This window comes from Cyclopterus lumpus, chromosome 11 (genome assembly GCF_009769545.1).
Source record: "Cyclopterus lumpus isolate fCycLum1 chromosome 11, fCycLum1.pri, whole genome shotgun sequence".
NCBI lineage: Eukaryota > Metazoa > Chordata > Actinopteri > Perciformes > Cyclopteridae > Cyclopterus > Cyclopterus lumpus.
Genome location: NC_046976.1, coordinates 16,372,851 through 16,398,349, shown reverse-complemented (window position 1 = coordinate 16,398,349; position 25,499 = coordinate 16,372,851). Strand labels below are relative to the sequence as shown.

Genomic DNA, 25,499 nt, shown 5'->3' with positions numbered 1-25,499 from the left:
TTAACTCGTGTTTTTGCCGCCATCTTGCGTTGGACCGTCCCCTCTTCCTATTGGTCGAGGTACCGGCGCTTTTGAAAAGCCGCCACCTGATTGGTCGATCTATCCGCGAGACGATTCGTCATCTATTATGCAGATGGCGGAGCCGGACAGCTAAGCCGCTGCTAGCTAGCCTTCGTTTTTATATTTCTAAATTAAATCTATTTAAGTGTATCGTTTTTTTTCTTCGCTTTTTAAAGCTCGTGTTTGAATTTTGTCGCGTTTTCTCACGTAATCGGAGGGACAGTTTAACGCGTGCGTTTTGTACCGTATTTATTTTAAAGCAAAGGAAACCGTTAGCATCTTTGTTGGACGTTTAGGCCCGCGGTGCCTCCGCCTGTCGATTTTAACAATAGCCGCGATACCATCTCTCGCTTGTTTTGTTTACATTCAAAGGAGTTTTCTTCACCGCCGAGGAAGAACATGGAAGACAAACAAGTTCGGGTACCTTTCAGCAACTGAGACGTTTTGTTATGCTGACAGACATTTAATTTAACTGGAATTGAAGACGCTTCACGAGGGGGATCATTAAACGTCAGGATCACAAAGGAAGATGTCCAACGGCGCAGCAGGAAGCGGGGGTGTGCCGTGGATGGTAAGCTGGTTTGTCCCGCAAGAAACGTTAATTAATTGTAGTTATTTCTAACCTCAATTGTTTGCTTTTGTGTCACACACAATTGCCGCGTTCACTTTTCTTTTTTGTGTGTGCAGCGGGTCGTTAAAGGCGTTTAACGTAACGTTAGATCTCCCGACGGGTTAACCCGATAGAGCCTAACGTTGACGTAGTCTGCTTTCCAGAATACGCGTGTTAAAGACCAGCCAGCTGTTGTCTCGGGTTTCAAAGGCACCGACGTTTACGCAGATAACCAGTGGAAGACGCAGCGGTAACATCTACAATGACACCAAAGAGGTCCACAGCTGCTGTCCTCCAAAATAAACTTATACTACATGTTTAATACACAATAACTACTTTCATTATGTTCACTGTCATACAAAAGTACAAGCATCATAGTATCCAAAGTAAAAGTATCCATTGTGCCCAATGGCCCATTTCAGAATCCTATAAATTATGTCACTGAATTATAATTAGTGATTAATGTCACGGCTGATAACAATGGGGCACATTGTATTCACTTTATACACAGACCCATTATTATTATTAATATTATTATTATTATTATTATTAAGTATATTCATTTTTTACTGCTGGGTATCCTAACCAATAACAATACAGCCTATATACTTGTTTAGTTGTATTTTGTATTAATAATCTGAATCTGCTGCAGTAAGGTACAATATTTACCACTGGACTGTAGTCGAGTATATAAAGTAGCATAAATTCGAAACACTCAAAGATTATACTGAGTACAGTACTGTACTCAATGTACCTAGTTACTTTTTCCATCATTGTTTCTTACAGTATAATTACAATGGAAGAAGTATTTAATCAATACATTAACTGGTTTTGGGAAGTTCCCATTATTGACCAGTGATAAACAAGGTTTTGATAACATTGACAACATATTATCTCAGCGTAGTTTCCTTTACAACACTTTTATAAGCATGTCCACTAAAAACATGGACGCTGTAGCGGAGTCTGACAATATTGTTTATCTTCCTTTTGAACAAAGTGACAAACAATACAGTGAAGCACATACTAGTAAATATCTTCTTATGGTGGAGGAACATTATCTTTTTAAACCCACCACTTTCTATGCAGAAAAGCATTGCAAACTTAAAAGAAACATTGTTTGGTATTGTGGAACATTCGACCTGATTAATTGAAAATTAAAGTTGATGGGATTATATTCGTTCACACATCTTCATCTACCAATAAGAATGAAAGGTGCAATTATCTTTGGCGTAAAAGGTTGCACAAAGCTAACAGGAAGATGTCAATCAATTAGTCTGATCAGCCAGATAAACTGACAACCTTTTGTGTGTGTGTAGTATATCCATTATTACTGATTATTCAAAATCTCACATGCTCACTCACATTTGAAACTTGATATTGCACTTTTCCAAATATCCCTCTTGTTTGTAATAGAGATGAAAGACTTAAAGCTCACTTCAGTATAAACACAACAGGAGCCTCCGTGTAAAGTCAGTAAACAGCTTCTGTTGATTATGTTTTTACTAAAATCACAAGACCACAGAGGTTGGTCTGTTGCTGCGTCCTCCTGTGATGGAGAGCACCGATAATCTCCTTTCAGTCCAGAGACTTCTTGCACAGTTATGTGTGTAATAACAAAAACAAATCTGCCAAACAGGAGGCTGCGAATGGCCGAGATGATGCTGGCAAGATGGAAGGTGCCAAGAAAGACAAGGCGGCCTCCAAGTTGTCTGTGGAGCGAGTGTACCAGAAGAAGACCCAACTGGAGCACATTCTTCTCCGTCCGGACACGTACATCGGCTCCGTGGAGCCGATCACTCAGGTGAGTCCGGAGCAAACGGCCTTTCCTTGTTGACTTCAAGGATAGACGCATGCACACCCCGTTCAGACGTACACTGTAATTCATAAATCCTGCTACTTTGCATGTTGGAATTTTGTTTGAAGAAGGATTTACCTGCAAAAGTCTCACTGGTAATTTGCCTCCAGAGGACTACATTACTATTTTAGTAACATTTTCTGCACAGCCCACTTGTGATCATAACAAGTCAGCTGGACCCTTCAGCTATTCCCAACGCCTCTGGAAGACTCCCTGTTTACACTTACACCGTGTCATTGAAAAACAAGACAGATGCTAAAGCAATATTAAGGCGTTAAAATCCCATTTCAACACATCGCCTGTGCAGGAAATGTGTTCAGAAAATACGTACCCTGTTCATAAACAAATAAACAACTGAAATAGATGTTAACTGAATTTCATTCAGCCGTAAAAAAACCAAAGGCACAAAAGATATATGAATAAAGCTCTTATTTTAAATTGTGAGTGATGAATTTCAGTCAACTGTAAAATTAAAAAGTACAACAAATAATAAAGCAAATTAAATCACGAGTGATGAATTTATTTCATTTCCGCAATGCTTGAGATTTATAGAACAAAATCAGGCGTACGTGCATCTTCATATATCTGCCGAAAAGAATGTGTATATAAAACACACACAGTTTTAGTCGTGATTCAACACTGGCCCCCTTCTAAAGCTGTGGGTTATAATAGTTAACTATCTCATAGAGCTGAGTGTAGCTGGCAAATAAAAACCCAAGTTGCACTAACAATTCCGTTTGAAAAAACGTTTTTACTGATTGAGTTATGTGTCTCTCAGTCTGTTTGAGGAACCAGATATCTTGAAGTTCGGCTGAGTATTTTCTGCTGTGAGGATTTGCGGCAGTAAACAACCAAAGATCTATATTTTTCCTCCTCTGAAAGGCTGTAACAACTTTTCAGGCATTTTGTTCGACTTGCAAATCATTACGTTGCATTAAATGTCATTTAGATGACGCTTTTATCCAAAATCACAACAGGTTACTGAAAGATACACATAGATTACAGAGATCTCAGTTACAAAAAAAACAAAAAACAGATGTTGGTCTGATGATGATTAAACTTTCTATTACTTTTAATAAGTTCACACTTGACTATGTTAAACCCTTCTGCTCATTTGCATTAATCTGCTACTAACGAGTTCTCCGCCCTGAACGTAAAAGTATTTGTATTTTTTTCCAGCAAATGTGGGTTTTTGATGAAGAAATAGGAATGAACCAGAGGGAAATCACCTACGTTCCTGGACTGTACAAAATCTTTGATGAAATTCTTGGTGAGTGAATCCACACTGTTAATCTTCTTCGGACGCTCTTATCTGCACAGTTAACACAACGGTTGATTTAAGATTGTCCCTCTACAGCTGGGATGTTGAAGGCTTGTTATCGCTATAAGAATATCATTCGTCATTCACTGACTCAAAGTCTTCTATCTCACCTCACAGCTCCGCGGCATCGATCTAGGACTGTCTGTGGAGATTAGTTTCCCTCTGTGAGCGTGTGTCTTTGGGTGCCCCGAAGGCGACTTTTGTGAGAAATGAAAAAAATCATCTCAGTGTTTGTGGCAGCTCACGGTCAAAGCTGCAGTCTTCTTCATTTCAGTCAGCGGGCCTCGGCTAAATAGAGGTTGATGAAGCCATCTATCCGTTCCACGTTTTTAATGACTGGGTACAATGTGGGAGTAATGCCTCGCTTGATGCCTTCGCATAGTGCACCAGCGTAATCAGTTTATAAATGATGCTCAACACAGTGTTGAGTGTTGTTGATGATTGCTTCCATCTGTGCACACTGTGCCCTCCTAGCCCGTGTGTTGATAACAGTGTTTGACTAATGACAGTTTCTTTGTACCGCTCTGTCCTGGGTAAAATACACAAAGGGACATGAGCCGGTAGCAGATATTTAAGGCAGAAAATACAAGTCTGTGATATATATATATATATATATTATTATTATTATTATTATTATTATTATTATTATTATTATTATTATTATTATATATAATTATTTATATATGTATATATATATATATTTAAATAATGATATATATATATATATATATATATATATATATATAAATAAATGTGTACATATATAACTATTTATATATATATATATATATATATATATATATTTTTTTTTTTTTTATGTACGATAAAACAAGACATTTGAAGATGAGTCACTTTAAGATTTGAGCAATTCTGATGAAAACCGTTTGGTATTTAAAAAAAAAAAAAACGATTAATTGATGATAAAAATAATAATGAGTTGCAGAAATGAACTTTTTGTTCTGAAAGCATCATGTTGAATACGTCTGTGTGTGTGTATAATGTTTTTTTTTTGGTGTTATTTATTGTTATTTTATTTTTTCCCTTGACAGTCAACGCAGCAGACAACAAACAAAGGGACAAGAACATGACCGGAATAAAGATCACCGTTGATCCGTGAGTACGAAGGCAACGTCGGCCTAAAAGTTTATAATTTCTTATTCGTGCCAATAACAGCTTTCATATCCAACTTCATGTGCATTTATTCTTGACTACCGTGAGCTCATTACATCCTAAAAACACATTTCCTTTTTGGAATAAACATTCTCTTCTCCTGTGATCTAGTTTTCGGGTAAGCTTTGATGGCAATAAGTCCAGGCTTGAGACGTGCATCCTAGCGAAACTACGGTATAATGAGCGTGTGCTGAACTGAGCTCTTTGTTTTATATTCGGTTCACCTTCAGCCCGCCGACTGCAGCCACATCTGACTCCTTAAACAGCAGCGCGTCCTTCAGCCGAGCTGCTGCCCTCCCTCGCGTCTCCCGCTGTATAAATGATACCATTAGTCCTGCCGTCCTGCGGCTAATATGGTTTCATGGCGACGTTAACGCTCCTCGCCAAAGCTTCCTACGCCGGTTTGTGGGCGAGCTTATTACGAAGCGCTGGTGTCATATTTTTTTTCAGTCACCACTAAAATAACCCCCATCACATCCTATCGGAGGGGAGATGGATTATTATTTTTGACACCCTGGTTTTTTTCTCACTTTAATGCAAACAAATCTTTTCAAATATTATTCAAAAAGCGTGTCCGCACGGACACAGAACCGCACCCCCACTGCGACCTCATGCCCATCGACATTCACCATTGACGGATCGTTGCTCCTCCTTCAGCCGCATTAATGCAGAGATAAAACATCTGTCGGTCATCCAGAATTCCCTAGAACCCTGGCTACGTACTGGCTCTTGCTTTTAACGGGTGTACTGGCTGCCAAATGGCTCCTGTGTCATTCACGTGACCTGAAGTGGCCTTTTTTCTTTTTTTTTACCAGCAGACATTGAAAAGACTTCAATATGTGATATATGATGCTGCATTCAGGGATCAGTCTTACGAGTTTATCTAAACTTGACTTGGTGCAGATGTAGCAGAGAGAGAGAGATATATAGATTGAATAGAGATGTTATCGATTGGTAGGAATGATTTTATATTCACCTTTTTGAAATGGATATCCTCCGAACGCCTGTGACAGGGAGGACGTCACTAGCGTGATAGTAGAAATAGTATGAACGTCACCTTGTACTTTAATGGCATGTCGTACAAGTCGGGCTTATTGTCCTCAACTGAAGTTAAAGCGAAGATAAGCCGTGAAACACATTGTCACACAGAGAAGAGCAGAACTGGCGTCACAATAAATAAGAGCAAAACACAGTAAAGAATCTCAATCTGCACCCAAATGAGCTGAATGCAATATTCTTTCTCTCAGAGTGCGTTTTCTAAAAAACAACAAACTATAATGAAAAGTCTAAACTAAATATAACTAAATATATATATCACATTTGACAATGTGGTAGAGAACAACATCACATATCTTCCACGGACGTTTCTCTCTTTTTGGTCGGACAAAATCTCTTTTAAAGCAAAAAAAAAACTGCCACTTCGATGAATGCTGTCGACTTTAACCAGAAATAATGAATAGTGTTTTAAATGCAAATACTAGGCTGAACTTAATCACTAGTTCTCTTTGTACTTGAGCCAATGAAATACCGGAGTTTTGGTTCTGATAACAAAATTGAGCAAATGGAAAATGTGTTTCTATAGAACCCCTTTTTTCTATTTACTTCTTAAAACAAAGAAGCCTCCGTCTAAAATGTCATAACTCTGTACAATAAAGCATACTTTTCTTTTCTTTTTTACCAAAGAATAAGTAAACAACAATAAGCATCCGACTGGACATGTGATGCCATGTTTCAGTACATGTGACGCCATGTTTCAGTACATGTGATGCCATGTTCCAGTACATTTGACGTCATGTTTCAGTACATGTGATGCCATGTTTCAGTACATGTGATGCCATGTTTCAGTACATGTGACGCCATGTTTCAGTACATGTGACGCCATGTTCCAGTACATTTGACGTCATGTTTCAGTACATGTGACACCATGTTCCAGTACATGTGATGCCATGTTTCAGTACATGTGATGCCATGTTTCAGTACATGTGACGCCATGTTTCAGTACATGTGATGCCATGTTTCAGTACATGTGACGCCATGTTTCAGTACATGTGACGCCATGTTTCAGTACATGTGACGCTATGTTTCAGTACATGTGACGCCATGGTTCAGTACATGTGACGCCATGGTTCAGTACATGTGACGCTATGTTTCAGTACATGTGACGCCATGGTTCAGTACATGTGACGCCATGTTTCAGTACATGTGACGCCATGTTTCAGTACATGTGATGCTATGTTTCAATACATGTGATGCCATGTTTCAGTACATGTGATGCTATGTTTCAATACATGTGACGCCATGTTTCAGTACATGTGATGCCATGTTTCAATACATGTGATGCCATGTTTCAGTACATGTGATGCCATGTTTCAATACATGTGATGCCATGTTTCAGTACATGTGATGCCATGTTTCAATACATGTGATGCCATGTTTCAGTACATGTGATGCTATGTTTCAATACATGTGATGCCATGTTTCAGTACATGTGATGCTATGTTTCAATACATGTGATGCCATGTTTCAGTACATTTGACGCCATGTTTCAGTACATGTGACGCCATGTTTCAGTACATGTGATGCCATGTTTCAGTACATGTGACGCCATGTTTCAGCACCCCCAAAAAGCTTGATGCTTCAGATTTGTGTCCAGGTTCTTTTCATGTCTCTGTGACTCATCCTTTTCTCTTTTCGCCTCCACCAGTGAGTCCAACACCATTTCTATCTGGAACAACGGTAAAGGAATACCTGTGGTGGAGCACAAGGACGAGAAGATGTACGTGCCGGCTCTCATTTTCGGCCACCTGCTCACCTCCAGCAACTACGACGACGATGAGAAAAAGGTCACGGGTGAGAGGAGACGGCTTCGCATCTTTCATCGCCGGTTGTCGAAGTCGGTTCCCGGTGAAAGGTGAATATCGCTACCGGCTGTGTGCGCGACGCTAACTGTTTGTCTTTTTTTCCGCAGGTGGAAGGAACGGGTACGGTGCTAAACTCTGCAACATCTTCAGTACCAAGTTCACGGTAGAAACCGCCTGCAAGGAATACAGACACAGTTTCAAGCAGGTGAGGAGGTCCCTTCTGTTAAATGGGCTTTGATAGGTTCATGCAGTGGAGTTATACCCGGACCAACTGTGCGTGGTTAGACTACATTCAGTTCCTAATGCCTTGTCACAAAGGATGTTTTTTCTTCTTCTTCCTTTTCTGTTTCACTTTACTAAAGAAGAAACTCGTCGGCTGTAATCAATATTATGATTTTTTTCCCGTTCCTGTCTTCGTCGTCTCCTTCCTTCTGAAAACGTATGCTTTGTTTCTCGCACATTTTCCTGCTTTGTACTATAAATACAGTGAATGCAGCAGATATCCTGTGAGGAGCACGTTGTTTTCTTAACATGCTGTAGAAGCTTTTAGAGTTGGGCTTGTATGAAGGAATTCAAACCTGTTTTAATATTAAGCTAAATAAATAATTTAATATTAAGACCTGAACATTGAATTCTACCACTGCATGCAGGCTCGTCACATCACGTCGCCACAGGCTGCTGATGTAGGCTGCTTATTTTATACTTATATTATTTTATTGCAGTCATGCCAGGGTATGTTTACAGACCGTAATGATTGATTTACTCTGATTTGTAGCAGCTTTTAATGTAAAATCTTTACCACTGCTTCTTGATCTTTGAATGAAGTAATTGCTGTTTTATAGGGTTTTGACGTGTGGTCATATCTGAGGTAAGAGTGTGTACATTATCACTTTTTTTGTGGTTGCACCCTCGAGGGTTTTATGGGTACATTTGTAAGTCCCCGGGTGTTTTATATCACGGTTGTTTTGGAGAAGAACGAACTGCACTCGACACAGTGAAGGTGGTTTTCTGGGGTTTAAGAGGATCATAGAATAATGTAGCGCATATAGCAACGTCTGGCGTGTGTCTTCTGTGCTACAATGTTCTTTTGGTCGTCCTCAGACGTGGCAGAACAACATGAGCAAAGCTTCTGAGCCCAAGATCAAGTTCTTCGACGGGGACGACTTCACCTGCGTGACCTTCCAGCCGGACCTGTCCAAGTTCCAGATGGAGAAGCTGGACAAGGATCTTGTAGCGCTCATCACCCGCAGAGCATACGATGTAGCCGGTTCCTGCAAGGGAGTTAAAGTCACGCTGAACGGGAAGAAATTACCTGTAAGTCTCTTCAGCTCATTACGGATTATTTTATTTTCTCTGTTGCACTGAAGCAGCGTTTAAAGTTTCAATTTATGTGGGATTTTGCCACTGTTGGTTCCAGCTGTGACAGGCGTGAAAATGTAATGCTTTAAATTTCATTACAGTTTTCACAAGGGAAGGCAATAGTATTATGTTGTGTAAGCCTTATTTAGAGATTCCTATTTGATATCTTTTAATTGTTTCTGGCATTTCTGTGTTATCAGAAAACGCCTTTTTATATATGTGGACATCCAGCTATTTTAGATGCAGAGTACTGCATGTGTCCAGAAAGTAACACAGTCACGTCACCAAGGAATAATATCCAGAAGGAAGCGATTTTAAGTATGAAGTATTTAATTATATTTGTTAAAGGGATATTTCCCTCCAAAATCAAAAATACATATTTTTCCTCTTACCTAAAGTGTTATTTATCCGTCTAGTTTGTTTTGGTGTGAGTTCCCTAGCTTTGGAGATATGTCTGGCTTCTTTCAAACACAGTGGGACTGAATGGCTCTGCTTGTCGTTTCTCAATACATAGCTAAATAGTAGCTGATGCTGTTATGATTAAAACAGAAAGTTATAATAGTCATGAAGTTCAGCTCCACAGGCCTGAATTGAATTACTGTTAATACAAATGCAACTCATTGCATGACTAAATATACAGTTTGAAATCACGCAGTCTACTGAATATCCATTTTAATTATGCATAACACATAATAAAATGTACTTTTAATGGATCATCCTTCAAGCTAAACTGCGATGGAAAATTCTGAGCTTTGCATATTTGTATATGTATACCAGTTTTCATGAATGGTGAACGATAACAACCCATCGGTGGTTCAGTCTCTCCACCTATTATAATTCTTAATAATAAAGATGTATTCATCAGCTGACCTCAGGGAGTAAACCTGCATCCCATCAGACACGAGCAGACATTTCTCGAATGATAATCGATATAATTTCTGTCATTGTTATTATTATTTATTCATGAATATTGTCGTTAGAAATTCCTAACACAATTTCTGCTGCTACGATCCATGACTCATGACAGGCCTAACAGCATTTTATTGTATTTCTTAAACATTTAAAATGGTGTTACGCTGGTAAATATGACCTATTGAAGCTAACTCGTATCCGTCTTGTCCGTCACTGAAGGTGACCGGCTTCCGCAGCTATGTGGATCTGTACGTGAAGGACAAAGTGGACGAGACGGGCGTCGCTCTGAAGGTGGTGAACGAGACTGTGAATGACCGCTGGGAGGTTTGCCTCACCCTGAGCGAGAAGGGCTTCCAACAGATCGGCTTCGTCAACAGCATCGCCACCACCAAGGTGTCCGAATGCCCTCAGCGAGAGGCTGGTAGAAGCAAACATGGAGGCCGAGAGCAGACATGGTGTTTCTAACACGGAGGGCGTGTGTGTGTGTGTGTGTGTGTGTTTTCAGGGTGGCAGACACGTAGACTATGTGGTGGACCAGATCGTGTCCAAACTCATTGAAGTAGTGAAGAAGAAGAACAAGGCTGGAGTGACAGTCAAACCCTTCCAGGTAGGCTAATGAGAGATTTTATAATTTTTTAACTCGAAGGCGACTGTGTTGAAAACTTGACAGAAATCCTCTCCTTTGTGCTCCAGGTGAAGAACCACATCTGGGTGTTTGTGAACGCACTGATCGAGAACCCCACCTTCGACTCCCAGACCAAGGAGAACATGACACTCCAGACCAAGAGCTTCGGGTCCAAGTGCGTTCTGTCGGACAAGTTCGTCAGAGCTGTAAGGACACGTCTCATTGGCATGCCGCACCCTCACCCTCCTCACCTTTGGTTGCTCAAGTCGGCGTCAGTCATGAACGCCCATGTTGTGTCTTTGTCTTTCACAGGCAACCAACTGCGGGATCGTTGAGAGTATACTCAACTGGGTGAAGTTCAAAGCTCAGACACAGCTCAATAAGAAGTGCTCATCTGTGAAGTACAGCAAGATCAAAGGCATCCCCAAGCTGGACGACGCCAATGATGCCGGTATGTTAATAACTGTGATTATTTATGTCCACCACTGAATGCAGCGCTGTGTTTGCTGCCTCTTAAAAGGAAATGTTGATGTGCAATAGAGAGAAGGGTTCACAGAGCACCATATTAGTTATGAAGAGTTGCTCTGACGGCATTACGAGGCGTCAGGAGCCAGGAGATATGCATGCAGCGGTGCACAGTAGCTAGATTCTTAACCGTTTCCACATCCATGTCACAGGTGGAAAACACTCCGGCGAATGCACACTCATCCTCACCGAGGGAGACTCGGCCAAGTCTCTGGCCGTCTCCGGACTCGGGGTCATCGGGCGTGATCGCTACGGAGTTTTCCCCCTGAGAGGAAAGATCCTTAATGTGCGAGAGGCGACGCACAAGCAGGTAATAACGCTGCACAATCGGACATGCGTTGGCAGGGGTGTGCCTCTTCCCCTCTCGAGATGATTTCGATACGTATCTCGATGCACGGGCCCATGAGGATGTGAGGGACACGTTGCATTATTTACACGATCTCCCACATTGTGAAACCAATGAAACGACATCTCAGCATTCTACATTGATAAACAGACATCTGTTACTTCACTGTGTCAACTGATGATGACCAAAAACTACACAATGTTGCCACCAATTGTAGCCAGCTAGGTGGTGTGTGTGTGTGTGTGTGTGTGTAGCAGTGGGACACTAAGCTAGAGATGCTAAGTATGTTTAGCCAACAAGCCAAAGTCGATAGTCAAAACTCTCGTGTACTGCTGCTGAATGTTGCTCCGCCTCCTGCACACAAAGCGATCACTTGACACATTTTAATCCCATTTTGTGGCTTTTCATAGTTTTCATAGCTAGCAAGCTCCCAAATAGTACCACCGTGCTATATAATTCTTTATCAATATACTGCTAGATACCACCCAGTGCTGTCAAAAATATTTGCTCTTACATTAGCTCCTGTTTGTCCTGAAAAATTGCTCTTTTTTCAAAATGTATTGAATATACATAACTCAATGGAGCTTTATTATATGATGCCTTGCAGCTGACATGAGCTTCGTTCTTTCAAACAGATCATGGAAAATGCTGAAATTAACAATATCATCAAGATCGTTGGCCTCCAGTACAAGAAGAGCTACGAAGACCCCGAGTCCCTGAAGAGCTTGCGCTACGGCAGGATCATGATCATGACCGATCAGGTGAGCCGGCTCGTGAACAGTACTATTAGTATTATGAACATTCGCCGACCAAGAAGTGCTAACGTTCTTCGTCTTGTCCCAGGATCAAGATGGCTCCCATATCAAAGGTCTGCTTATCAACTTCTTCCACCACAACTGGCCGTCTCTACTGAAACACACATTCCTGGAGGAGTTTATCACGCCCATTGTCAAAGTAATTGAGAGACACACACACACACACACACACTGTACATACATCAGCACTAAACTGCTGGAAATACTTCCGAATACAACACGTATTATTAATATTATTATTTTGATGATTACACTTAGCAGACACCCACATTAAAGCTGGACCCCACTGATTAATTTGTTGTCTGCAGGTCACCAAGAGCAAGCAGGAGTTTTCCTTCTACAGCATTCCAGAGTTTGACGAGTGGAAGAAAAACACAGAGAACTTTAAAACCTGGCATATAAAGTACTACAAAGGTTTGATACTCAAGTATTAAATATATCGATATGAACTTTGAACATTTGTTATAAAAAAAATAAAAAAATAAATTTCTTTCTGTTTGAATTAAAAATGGTTCCGCGTGTGTGTATTCCAGGTTTGGGTACAAGTACAAGCAAAGAGGCAAAGGAGTACTTTGCTGACATGGAGAAGCATCGCATTACGTTCAGATACAGCGGCGCCGAGGACGACGCTGCCATCACGCTGGTCAGTTTAACGCTACAGTTACATACTGGTCTCTAAATACCATCCGAGGTGCTGCAGTCAAACACTACCTTTGAGTACAGCGTCTACTTGGTAGAACTGGCTCATGTTAGTATTAGTGTAGATGGCTTCTTCAAGGATACTGAGTATTAGCAATGTTTGTCCCAATATTATGGGATAAATCCCTCTACTCATAAATATGTCTCGGCCTGGGCCAATAGTGTACCCGAAACCTTTTATCTTGATACCGTAGCTTTTTAACCACCAAAAAAAGGCTTTAATTTACACGAATATTAGTGTATGTTTTTTTGTTTTTTTTGTGGATAATCTGAGCTTTAAAGACATAATGGTCCATGCCATAAAAAAATACCGAAAGTCAGTATTACATGGAGGCTGACCGTCTGCGTTTCGCTCTCCAGGCCTTCAGTAAGAAGAAGACGGACGACAGGAAGGAGTGGCTGACTAACTTCATGGAAGACAGACGCCAGAGGAGGATGCACGGCCTGCCGGAGGTTTGTGGCTTTGCTCCGAATGGCTGTGGGCAGCAATGAGAGAAAGACGGTCAAGATGTGTGTGTGTGTGTGTGTGTGTGTGTGGTGTGTGTGTGTGTGTGTGTGTGTGTGTGTGTGTGTGTGTGTGTGTGTGTGTGTGTGTGTGTGTGTGTGTGTGTGTGTGTGTGTGTGTGTGTGTGTGTGTGTGTGTGTGTGTGTGTGTGTGTGTGTGTGTGTGTGTGTGTGTGTGTGTGTGTGATGATGATTGGTTTGTGTGTGCCACTGATTTATAGTGTGTGTGTTGAATTTTATTTCAATTGTTTTTTGTCCCTTAGCAATACCTGTATGGCAATCAGGAGAGGCACCTTTCCTACAACGACTTCATCAACAAAGAGCTGATTCTGTTCTCCAACTCCGACAATGAGAGATCCATCCCATCCTTGGTTGACGGTTCGTATATATTCACTCCATCTCTGTGAACTGTTTGATCATCCCTTTCCTTGAGGGTTTTAAATGAGGAATTCAGAGCCTATCTTTTGCCTCCATGCGGCTCGTAGCTAAACGTGCTAACACGGTGGTTATTATGGTTGAAACCACCATTTCCTGTTCTGTCTTTGTACGATTGGTGATGTATTGACTATGTATTGATTGTGTGTGTGTGTGTGTGTGTGTGTGTGTGTGTCGTTTCCAGGTTTAAAGCCAGGCCAGAGGAAGGTGCTTTTCACCTGCTTGAAGAGGAACGACAAGAGGGAAGTGAAGGTAGCACAGCTGGCCGGTTCAGTTGCAGAGATGTCTGCCTACCATCATGGAGAGGTAGGGTCAACTCAATGTCTTCCAGACACGCGACGCAGTGTATTTAGAGTTGTTATAGCAACGGCTCGCTTGATGTTTCTGTCCGGTGTACCAGCCAGTGTAAAATAATTATCATCAAAAAATCATTATCCTATATGATTTTCATAATTATTATTATTATAGATACACACAAAAAGCCTCCATAATTCTCAACCAGGAAAGAGAAAATAGAAAAAAAAACCCTGCCAAAAAAATTAGCTTATGTGTGTTTTGCAAAATGTGAATTTTCACTTGACACATTTTCACATGACGACTTACACAAATACAAATGAGTCAAGCTACCCAGGTAATACTCAAATACTGGGAATAGGGTTTACGTGATAGTTTGGGCTCGGCGTGTTAATATTAAAATGGGAATACATATTTATTTGGCATTTTATATCCTCACACTTGAATTGGCCAATCAGGACAAATTAAGGTTATTTTCTCACCTACTTCTGTGAGCGTGAGTAACTCTTGTGTAAATGTATTTCAAAGGTTCTCTATTATTCTCTTACTTATTACTCACCACCCATTTCCCATTCGTCCCTGTAGCAAGCTCTCATGATGACCATCGTGAACTTGGCCCAGAACTTCGTGGGCAGTAACAACGTGAACATCCTGCAGCCGCTGGGTCAGTTCGGTACTCGCATCAATGGAGGAAAAGACGCTGCCAGCCCCCGTTACATCTTTACCATGCTTAGGTAAATCAAAATAGGACCATAATAGGATTCTTTGTGTTCATTGTTCTTTAAATTGGACATTATCTTCTGGAATTTGTTTCTTGTCTGAAATCCTTATATAAACTCTAAAGTCGAGATAAATCAATTTGAATATGTAACTTTCGTAATGGTGGTCTCCCCACAGTCCACTTGCCAAACTGCTGTTCCCGTCTGGGGATTCCAACCTGCTCAAGTTCCTGTACGACGACAACCAGAAGGTGGAGCCCGAGTGGTACATTCCCATCATCCCAATGGTGCTCGTCAACGGCGCCGAGGGCATCGGGACCGGCTGGGCGTGCAAGATCCCCAACTACGACACGCGGGAGATCGTCAACAACATCAACCGCATGCTCAACCAACAGGACCCCTTGCCGATGGTAAACAGTCCGAGCGACATCTATTCAGGGCGATTCGACGTCTCTTCACGTCGTCGTTATTAAACATGAAGTTTAATAACAACACAACATCAGAAATTAAATCTTCATGGGATCTGTGATTATTTTCCATCCATATAGCATAGCACCATAACAACAAATACAAAAATCTCCCATAATACGGACATTGTAATTACATTTGAGAACGCAGTACAAGAATGCTGCCGTCCTTTTGAAAACATCCCGCCTCAGTTGAAAACCTTCCACCAAGCGGTCGACGAGCTCCAGTGGAGTCACACCTGCTTACGGTTATCTTCTGCCACGTTGGACTGTTGAGGAAAAATGTTTTATATCTACGTAATTGCATACCTCTTGGATGTTACAGTTATATTATTGGATTAATAGAAACTATAATATATATATAAACTCCTGGTAGTGAATCTATTCTATTGGAATATATGCGAATTGTCCCAAATTCGCATCGCTGGCAGTTTGAATAGTTCTAATGTTTTTATGAAGCATTAAACCTGATCGCCCTGTGTAATTTCTGTCCCTAAACAGCTTCCCAAGTACAAAAACTTCAAAGGGACGATCCATGAGCTGGGTCAGAACCAGTACCTGGTCAGTGGAGAGGTGATGGTCATTGACAGAAACACCATCGAGATCACAGAGCTTCCCGTTCGAACGTGGACACAGGTACAATTACACTTTCACTAGAGATGAAAACTTAACCAGTCTTTGTATGAAGAACTGCAACACTATTGATAGTAATAAGATACAATAATATAATAATATGTGTTTCTTCCCCCGTTGTGTGCAGGCGTATAAGGAGTCTGTGCTGGAGCCCATGCTGCAGGGCACTGACAAAACGCCAGCTCTCATCCTTGATTATAAGGAGTACCACACAGATGCCACAGTCAAGTTTGTGGTTCGCATGTCCGAGGAGAAACTGGCCCAGGCCGAGTTAATCGGGCTTCACAAGGTCTTCAAGCTGCAGTCCAGCCTTACCTGCAACTCGATGGTAAGCTGTGATTTGAATTCAACAAAAAAGTGTCATTTAAATCATGCAAGGTGTTTATTGTCTTGATTAAGGCATTGCTTGGCCTCCCTGGGATGTCCATTTTAAAATCATGTGTTTACAACATTTTCTTTAATTTCCCTTAATCCTCAGGTGCTGTTTGACAACATGGGCTGTCTCAAGAGGTATGATTCGGTCCAAGACATGCTCAGGGAGTTCTTTGAGCTCCGCCTGCACTACTACAAACTGAGGAAGGACTGGTTACAGGGCAGCCTGGGAGCCGAGGCCGCCAAGCTGAGCAACCAGGCTCGCTTCGTACTGGAGAAGATCGAAGGAAAAGTTTCAATCGGTAAGAAGGCCGATTGAAATCAGATTCTTCTGCACCACTGAATGGTTGAATATGTTCTGTCCTGGTTTCATGGTCTATTTTACTCTAAATGGGACCATCATTTACTAAATGAAAATCATGCTGTATTGAAGAAGACTTGAAACTAGAGATTGAGACCATAAATTCATGTTTACGATGTTTACTGAGGGAATACATCAAGCGAGAAGTAAACTATACAATCGGACTTCTTTTTGCGCCCAGAGGAATTGCCCCCTGGTGGCCGTTTGAGAGAATGCACAAGGCGCTGTTCACATTGGCCGCCTGGTTCTAACCCATATTATTTTATCCTCACAGAGAACAAAACCAAACGTGAACTGATCCGCATGCTCGTGCAGAAAGGCTATGAGTCCGATCCGGTGGTTGCCTGGTCCAAGTCTCAGGAAAAGGTACTGTCGCAGTGGCTTTTAACTGTACAGCTACACATAGAGTTCACTCGAGAACAATATACATTAATTAGTAATATAATTTATTATGTCATCCATGCCAAACACAAGAGGGAGCTTTTAATCACGGCAGAAGGTTGAAAAAGCAGCATTTAGAGTTCTGCTGCATTACAAGTCTTTTAATATATCTTTTCTCTAACAGGCGCAGGAAGAAGAGGACCGTGACGGAAACGAGAGCGACGGCTCGGTGGACTCGGGCTCCTCGGCAGGCCCAAACTTCAACTACATCCTCAACATGCCTCTGTGGTGCCTGTCTAAAGAGAAGGTGGACGACCTGCTCAAACAGAGGGACCACAAGGTATCATTAATCATTGATTTTTATAATCTTTTCACCATTCACACATCCATTCATTGTATTTATTCATCAGGGGTCAACCGGCCCCCCAACTCTAACCGTGTTAAGGGCCTTGCTCATTGTATTTTATTGGTTTATTTGGTAGGGACAGTGCACATTAATATAATATTATTGAAAATGGTTCGCCCAATCTTTCATCTGTAGTCCCTGGACAGACGTTACGTCGCCCTAAAAACAGTATATGAGATTCAAATGACAAAGTTATGCATTATTTACACTTTACAAAGCATGCAGAAACAATAAAAGCAGAGAGAGTATTAATATCAGAAGAAACATCATTCAGGACACCCACGTACCACATTGTCAAGTACTATTAAGACACGCAACACACATACAACAACACTTACAAAGTCAATAAATAAGGGATAGATTCTGTCGAATAGAAAGATGGAGATTATGCTGCATGGTTAGACACTAAAAACATGCATGTCAGAAGCACAACATGTAAAAGCAGACAGACAGTCTGTCACAGCTAAACAACAACAAAAGACAGAGAGAGAGACAAGACAGACGGACAGACGGACAGACAGACGGACAGACAGACAGACAGACAGACGGACAGACAGACAGACGGACAGACAGACGGACAGACAGACGGACAGACAGACAGACAGTCAGGACCACAGTTCAGATGAAGTTGTGCATTTGAAGTGTTGAATGATAAAGTGAATGTGTGCCGATGTGCAGAGAGCAGAGCTGAGTGATCTCCAGAAGAAGCTTCCAGATGATCTGTGGAAGGAGGACCTGGCTTTGTTCGTTGAGGAACTGGACGTAAGTTAATTTGTGAATATGTACGTTGCGCTGAACACTGGCTTTAATATGCTGGTTAACTGCATCCGGAAACTTCCGTAACTGAGTAATTTCTTTGTTTCGTCTGGCAGAAAGTGGAGCGCCAGGAGCGAGAGGACCAGAGTATAGGAAAGGCCGTCAAACTGGTGAAGGGGAAGGTGGGCAAACCTAAAGCCAAGAAGTTGAACCTGGAGGAGACCTTGCCCTCGCCGTTTGGTCGCAGGGTGGAGCCTCCGACTCAGGCCATCAGAGCCGACGCAGCCAAGAAACTGTCCAGAAAGAAGAAGGTAACACCTTGCACTGTAACACCGAAAATTGAAGAGTGACACCAGAAATCCAGGATGGTTACAAGTTGTTGGTGTTTTTTGTCCCTCAGAGTGACATAGATCCTGCGCTGAAGTTGGAGCTTGATGAGGAGGGTTTGCCCATTGAGGGAGCAGCAAGAGATACCTCTGTAGTGAAACCAAAACCTCCACGAGTCAAGAGAGAGAAGAAAGAGCCCGGTCAGTACTCAACTTCAACTATGCCATCACACATGTGAAATTCATCTACTTTTCTTTTCTCATTTGAAGTATTAAAGATTTTTTGCTTTTGCCATTTCTGTCCAAATATGAAAGTACTGAATAAAAAAAAAGGTAGGACCCTTTTCGAGAGGTTTTTGCAGACTGGTTGTTATAAATTATGGAACTGGACTCTCTATAGCAGTCGAAAAAATGATTCATCGGCTCAGACGGAGAGATTATTTGTCAACTCCATCTATCCAGAAGACAATGTGCCGGTTTTCTCCTCCTTTACTGTGTTGTGGGGGCCTCTTTGATGCTCCACGGCGCTGTGAGAAAACTATAATCCATTATTGGACAAGCAGGAGCTCCTCAGCCCTGTGTGAGAATACTGACTGTCAACAAACGGTCTTGTGATCCTGTTTACTGTGTTGCAGGAGCACCAAGAGTGAGAAAACCTCCAGCACCCAAAGGTACCCCCGTTAAGAAGGCGAAGAAGAGGAACCCCTGGTCCTCGGACGAGTCCAAGTCAGACAGCGACGCGGAGGACAGTCAGCCCATCGTCCCCCGAGAGACCAAGTCCCAGAGGGCATCAGGTACATTTCTATAAATGTCGTTAAATGTAGAATGAACGTTCACTGCCGACACGAGCACCACCATCTGGACAGTTTATGGCAGATGTTCGCAGTCTAAATCTTTTTTTATTGAGTTGTACCAAGGTCCATACAGACAATGTAGTCGCTCAGGGCTTAATAGCCGAACCTTCTGTAAAACACCTTTTCATACCTAAGTAATAATACAGAGTAGTGTACATCTTAAAGGGTAAAAGTCAGGTTTTCTATTTTTCCCTTTGTCAACAAATAACCCAAACTAACAATGAATGTGTCATCATGAAGGGACTCTATCAAAATTCAAAGAATTTGAATTCATGAAAGAAATGTTAATTTATCAGTCATTTGAGACTTGTTTCTCTTTTTAATATGCACATATTCTTTGATTTAGTGCGTCAGCATCGGGCAGCTGGTTACAGAGGGACTGCTAACGTTTCATCTACACCCGCTTCATTGGGCCCGGGGCCCCAAAATAACTTGTTAACTGGGTCTACGTTTCGTCAGTTTGAGTAGCGTCCGTCTGCTTCGAGCGCCTCGAGGGTCTGATGCAACGCAGCCGCAACACTCGACAATTATCAAAACCGTGACGCGGACTCTCTTCTTGTCTTTCAAGCTTCCAAGCCGAAATACACGTTTGACTTCTCGGAGGAGGAGGAAGAGGCGGACGAGGAGGAGAACGGCGCCGACGACGTGGCTTCTTCTCCGATGGCGTCCTTTAAAGATGAGTTCCCTTCCTCTGAGACCAAGGTGCGCTTCGACGACCATAACGAGGATGAAGAGGAGGACGACAACGAAGACCCCTACTCGCCTCCCAAAATAAAGACCACGTAAGATTTGAACCACAGTCAGGAGCTCATCTGCTGTTTGGGGTCTTGAGGCGATTACCGCGTAACCGTAATGTCTCAAACAGACCGTTGTTGCATGTTTGTCCATTCACTCCCCCTCATGTCCTGTCAGTTGTCTCCTGTATTCTATCTAATAAAGGCAGGAAGGCCCAAAAGTATCTAGCAGAGAAAATGCTGAGCGCACTGTTTCTTTTTCCCTGAAGGGCTGCTGCACCTGCAGCTAAAAATAAAGAGACAGCCAGCATCTTCTCGTCCAAGTCAGCCTTCTCTGAAAAAAGCAATGACAGTGGTGAGTACCATCTCGTTGTCCGTGTGCCGTCAAACATATTTACAATAATTTTTCTAAAATCGTATGCAATGTAGGGTTTGGTGATGTGATTGTTTTTTTGACAATAGTTAGGGTTTGCTATTTGTTGTTGTTGTTGTTGTAGTTGTCTAATAGAGAAACGGGATTAACTCTGTCAGAAAAAACAACGGTTCACCGTCTGAATTCAAGTTTCTCTTTTTCCCTGAGCTAAGACGGCCTAACTTTCCTTCTTAACTCATCGTAAAACACACTCGAGGATAAACTGGTTAAAATGAGGTGGTCAAAGATCAATGGGACTTCACGAAAACACGTTTCTTTTGGTCGTAAACCAATCATTCACATGCTAATTATGACAATTTCACAAAATTCTAACAGGATAAAATTCTGAAGTGATGACATTTTACAGAGACATGGATGTAAACTGTAAGATTCAATTCAATTCAGTTTATTTTTATACAGCCCAATATCACAAATTACAAATTTGCCTCAGAGGGCTTTACAATCTGTACACATACGACATCCCTGACCTTTGACCTCACATCGAATCAGGAAAAACTCCCCAAAAATAACCTTTCACAGGGAAAAAAGGGAAGACACCTTCAGGAGAGCAACAGAGGAGGATCCCTCACCCCGGATGGACAGAAGCAATAGATGTCATGTGTACAGAATCAACAGCAATTAAAAAGTTACATAAACACATTACATGAATATGACATGGACCACGATCCAGACCTCCACAACCCATTAAACAGAGGCGGCAGAGAGGAGGCGAGGTGCATCAGCAGGGCCATGGCAGGAGGCATCAGGAAGCAGTAAGGTGCGATGGAGAGATGTAAATTCATCCATAAGTAGAGAGAGAAGAGGAGATAGGTGCTCAGTGTATTCTAAAACATCCCCCAGCAGCCTATAAGCCTATAGCAGCATATCAAGGGGCTCGACCAGGGCAAACCTGATTCAGCCCAAACTATAAGCACTATCAAACAGGAAAGTCTTAAGTCTATTCTTGAATGAGGTGACTGCGTCTGCCTCCCGGACTGAAAGTGGAAGCTGGTTCCATAAAAGAGGAGCTTGATAACTGAAGGCTCTGGCTCCCATCCTACTTTTTTTTCTTTTTGCTGAAAAATGACAAGATGACAAACGGTCTTGTGATCCTGTTTACTGTGTTGCAGCAGCACCAAGAGTGAGAAAACCTCCAGCACCCAAAGGTACCCCCGTTAAGAAGGCGAAGAAGAGGAACTCCTGGTCCTCGGACGAGTCCAAGTCAGACAGCGACGCGGAGGACAGTCAGCCCATCGTCCCCCGAGAGACCAAGTCCCAGAGGGCATCAGGTACATTTCTATAAATGTCTTTAAATGTAGAATGAACGTTCACTGCCGACACGAGCACCACCATCTGGACAGTTTATGGCAGATGTTCGCAGTCTAAATCTTTTTTTATTGAGTTGTACCAAGGTCCATACAGACAATGTAGTCGCTCAGGGCTTAATAGCCGAACCTTCTGTAAAACACCTTTTCATACCTAAGTAATAATACAGAGTAGTGTACATCTTAAAGGGTAAGTCAGGTTTTCTATTTTTCCCTTTGTCAACAAATAACCCAAACTAACAATGAATGTGTCATCACGAAGGGACTCTATCAAAATTCAAAGAAATTTGAATTCATGAAAGAAATGTTCATTTATCAGTCATTTGAAGTGATGACGTGATGACATTTATTACAAAGACATGGATGTAAACTACAAGATGACAACGAGGCTGTTATTCAGAATTTTTTGTTTTGTTTTGCTCTGACCACCGCAATCAATAACACATTTCGGCTCTGGGTCGGTTAGATCCTGGACTGGGAGAAGGTCTCGGTCTTTCATAAAAGTAGCAGCATCTGACAAGTACTGGAGAGTATGTAACAAACACAACGTGTGAAGGGTCTCCTTTACGGAAAGGTTAGCCATCGCTACACGCCGGAGCGATCCGCACTGAAAGAGCGGCGGGGTGAGACCTCTGTTTGTCTTGCAGATGGGTCCAAGTCCGACAGCGACGCCGACGACGCCCCCGTGTTCGCCACTCACTCTGCATTCGACCAACTACTGCCAGCAAAGAAAGGTAATGACTCACTGCAGTCAACAGAGGGCGCTGTGACGTAGCAGCAGAGCGAACGCGTTCACAGAAAGGTTCTGAAAAGAGGACATTGTGGATTTAACTCACCAAAGCATGATGATAGTGGTAAAACATGACTCGTGGTGGTTAAGCAGTGTGTAATGTCAGGTTTTATTCTCTTTTATTCAGGCCCTGTAGCAGCTAAGAAGCCCTCGGATGCAGCTCCCAAACCAAAAAAGCCACCAGCACCAAAAGCGAAGAAACCAGATAAATCCATCTGGGACTCTGACTCCGACACCGGCTCCAAGAAGCCTGCACCAGCTCTTAAAGGTACGGCGCAGATCCTCTGTTTCCTTGAGAGAGAGAAACACTATTACAATTTCTTCAATGCCGATGGTTTGAATCTTTTTGGTCCCTTCCTGTGAACTTGCAGGTAAAGGCCGAGGGAGGAAGAGGAAGGGCTCCGGCTCTGAAGACGAGTACAATCCAGTGAAAAAAGCAGCAAAACTTGTCGGCAGAGTGAGTCATCGATCCGACTTTTGTTTAGTGGATGCAATGAATGTGTTTGACATGAAATATTTAAGCTGCTGCTGTAAACGTCAGTGGGACGGACTCTGTTTCTTGTACATTATGTTCCAAAACAGACTTCGCTAAGGATCAAATATTCAATGGCAGCTCTTAATACAGGGCTGTTTTTTAAACTCTATTCTTCACACATATGTTGTCCACTTCTAGATGAAAAGTGGTGGAATTTAACTTAACTCGAGTATATACATTGTATGCTTCTTTTTACTTCTCCTCTTCTACAATTCAGAAGGAAGTGTAAATGTTTTTCTTCTTACTAATACATTTATTTGACAGCCTTAGTTTCTAGTTTTTCTTCAGATTAAGATTTTGCATAAAAAACAAACAAAACATCATCAGTTAATAAAATATCATTCAGGATATTTTCGACCAAATACCTCTGTCGATATTGGGAGGTTGGCTATTGGTACTTTCACAAAATATTCATGCAATGAGATTTTTGAGAACCAATCATCAATAATGTGGTTTAAAGGCAAATAATAGAAGCGTTTGGTAAGTTCACAAACAACACTTGTTTCATATTACAATATCCAAAATCTCATATCCAGATATTGATATTTATTATATATATATAGTATGTATTGCCTAGCCCTACTATGAAGTAATAGAGTCACTTCAACCAACTACATTACAGTAAAAATATAAACCAATAATAATAGTATATGATAGGATGACACATTCAGAGTACATTTACTTTTCATTCCTTTAGTGTGGTTTGCTGATAATACTTGAATATTTTTTTGTATTCCTACTGTATCTTTAGACGCCCAACCTATGTTTTTGACATTTTAGTGCAGTAATAATCTAAATGATTACTATAATAAAGTGTTTTTTATCGTCCTCCCGTGCAGAAACCTCAGAAACCGGCATCAGACGACGAGGACGACAGCAACAGCCTTAGTGCGATGGACGCCAGAGCATACGGTGGTCCAATGGCCGGCGCTGCGTTCGGGGGTGCGATGGCCGGCGGCGCGACGGCCGGTGGCGGCGCAACGGGCCGCGGTGCGACGGCCGGTGGCGGCGCAACAGGCGGCGCCGCATCCCGCGACCGGCCGGGCCGGGCCAAGAAGGAGGTGAAGTACTTTGCCGAGTCAGACATCGGGGAAATAGACGAAGACGACGACTTGTTCTATTAAAGCGACACACTTAAAATACACTGTCCTCCTATTTCTGTGTTCCCAGAGACTTTTGTACATTTCCTCGTTCATTTTCTTTTCATTAATGGTGATGTTCAATGATTTTTTTTTTAATGTGTAGGTGTTTTACACTTTTTATTATACATATACAGGTTTCTTTTTTATTGCCCATCGACATCTTCTGTATTTGTCCGAAGTGGCTTTTAGAAGTTTAGAACGCTGTTTTAGCACACTTGTATTGGTCAAAATACTATGTAACTTTTTGAACATGAATTGAAAGTAAACAAAGAAATATCCGTGGGTTTCGCTGGTCTGATTCTTTCACGACCGCAGCAGTATTTCACATGGAAGCAGTTTAACGAACGGGGTTACGTAAAAGCTTGTTGCGGGCTGGAAAACGAAAGTTACGGATGTAACTACGGTTCTATGAATCCTGGATGCTTAGCACTGGATATCTTCTGTCTCGCGCACACGCAGGTCGAGTCTTTATACCCAGTCGGGTATAAGTTCCGGTGTCATCCCGAGATCAGTCCTACGGAAATCTTCTCGCGAAATCACGAGATTCCGAGTGACCAAGAACTCTGGCGGTCATCCAGGATTCATAGAACCGTAGTTACATCCGTAACTTTCGTTCTATTTCATCCTTCCTGACCCCCAGAGGCGGTGCTTTAGCACTGGATGACTTATATCGACAGAGTCACGAGGAACCCCAAGGAGCCTACCTCGTATCGGATCAAGCAGAGGAATCTGGTCGAAGAACCACCCCCAGTGGGTGAGGGGTGGCAACGTGCACTCTGTAGTATCTGGTGAATGTGCTCATGGCGCATGGAAGCACTTTAACGAATGCCGTCGCACACGGGGAGGTTACGTAAAGCTTGTTGCGGGCTGGAAAACTCAAACTAAAACGCTCTGT

The 25,499-nt window shown here is 42.0% G+C and overlaps 1 protein-coding gene across 2 annotated transcripts; it reads left to right on the top strand.

The window, feature by feature from the left end:
- Positions 1-105: 105 nt before the first annotated feature.
- top2b (DNA topoisomerase II beta) lies at positions 106-24,883 on the top strand. Of its 2 annotated transcripts, XM_034544492.1 has the most exons (37): positions 106-631; positions 2,307-2,471; positions 3,705-3,795; positions 4,896-4,959; positions 7,721-7,866; positions 7,985-8,082; positions 8,979-9,191; positions 10,368-10,541; positions 10,654-10,755; positions 10,842-10,979; positions 11,086-11,224; positions 11,451-11,608; positions 12,280-12,405; positions 12,488-12,598; positions 12,768-12,873; positions 12,993-13,102; positions 13,519-13,611; positions 13,926-14,040; positions 14,282-14,403; positions 14,977-15,125; positions 15,289-15,520; positions 16,079-16,213; positions 16,338-16,538; positions 16,689-16,884; positions 17,218-17,309; positions 17,509-17,664; positions 18,409-18,492; positions 18,603-18,797; positions 18,887-19,013; positions 19,448-19,606; positions 20,235-20,448; positions 20,670-20,755; positions 21,943-22,101; positions 22,785-22,871; positions 23,055-23,195; positions 23,299-23,384; positions 24,302-24,883. In XM_034544492.1, the coding sequence occupies exons 1-37, from the start codon at positions 590-592 to the stop codon at positions 24,584-24,586; spliced, it is 5,097 nt and encodes a 1,698-aa protein (XP_034400383.1). In that variant the 5' UTR covers positions 106-589; the 3' UTR covers positions 24,587-24,883. The 2 variants fall into 2 exon arrangements, with proteins under 2 accessions (XP_034400383.1, XP_034400384.1); XM_034544493.1 differs by lacking the exons at positions 20,235-20,448; positions 20,670-20,755; positions 21,943-22,101.
- The last annotated feature ends 616 nt before the right edge of the window (positions 24,884-25,499 follow it).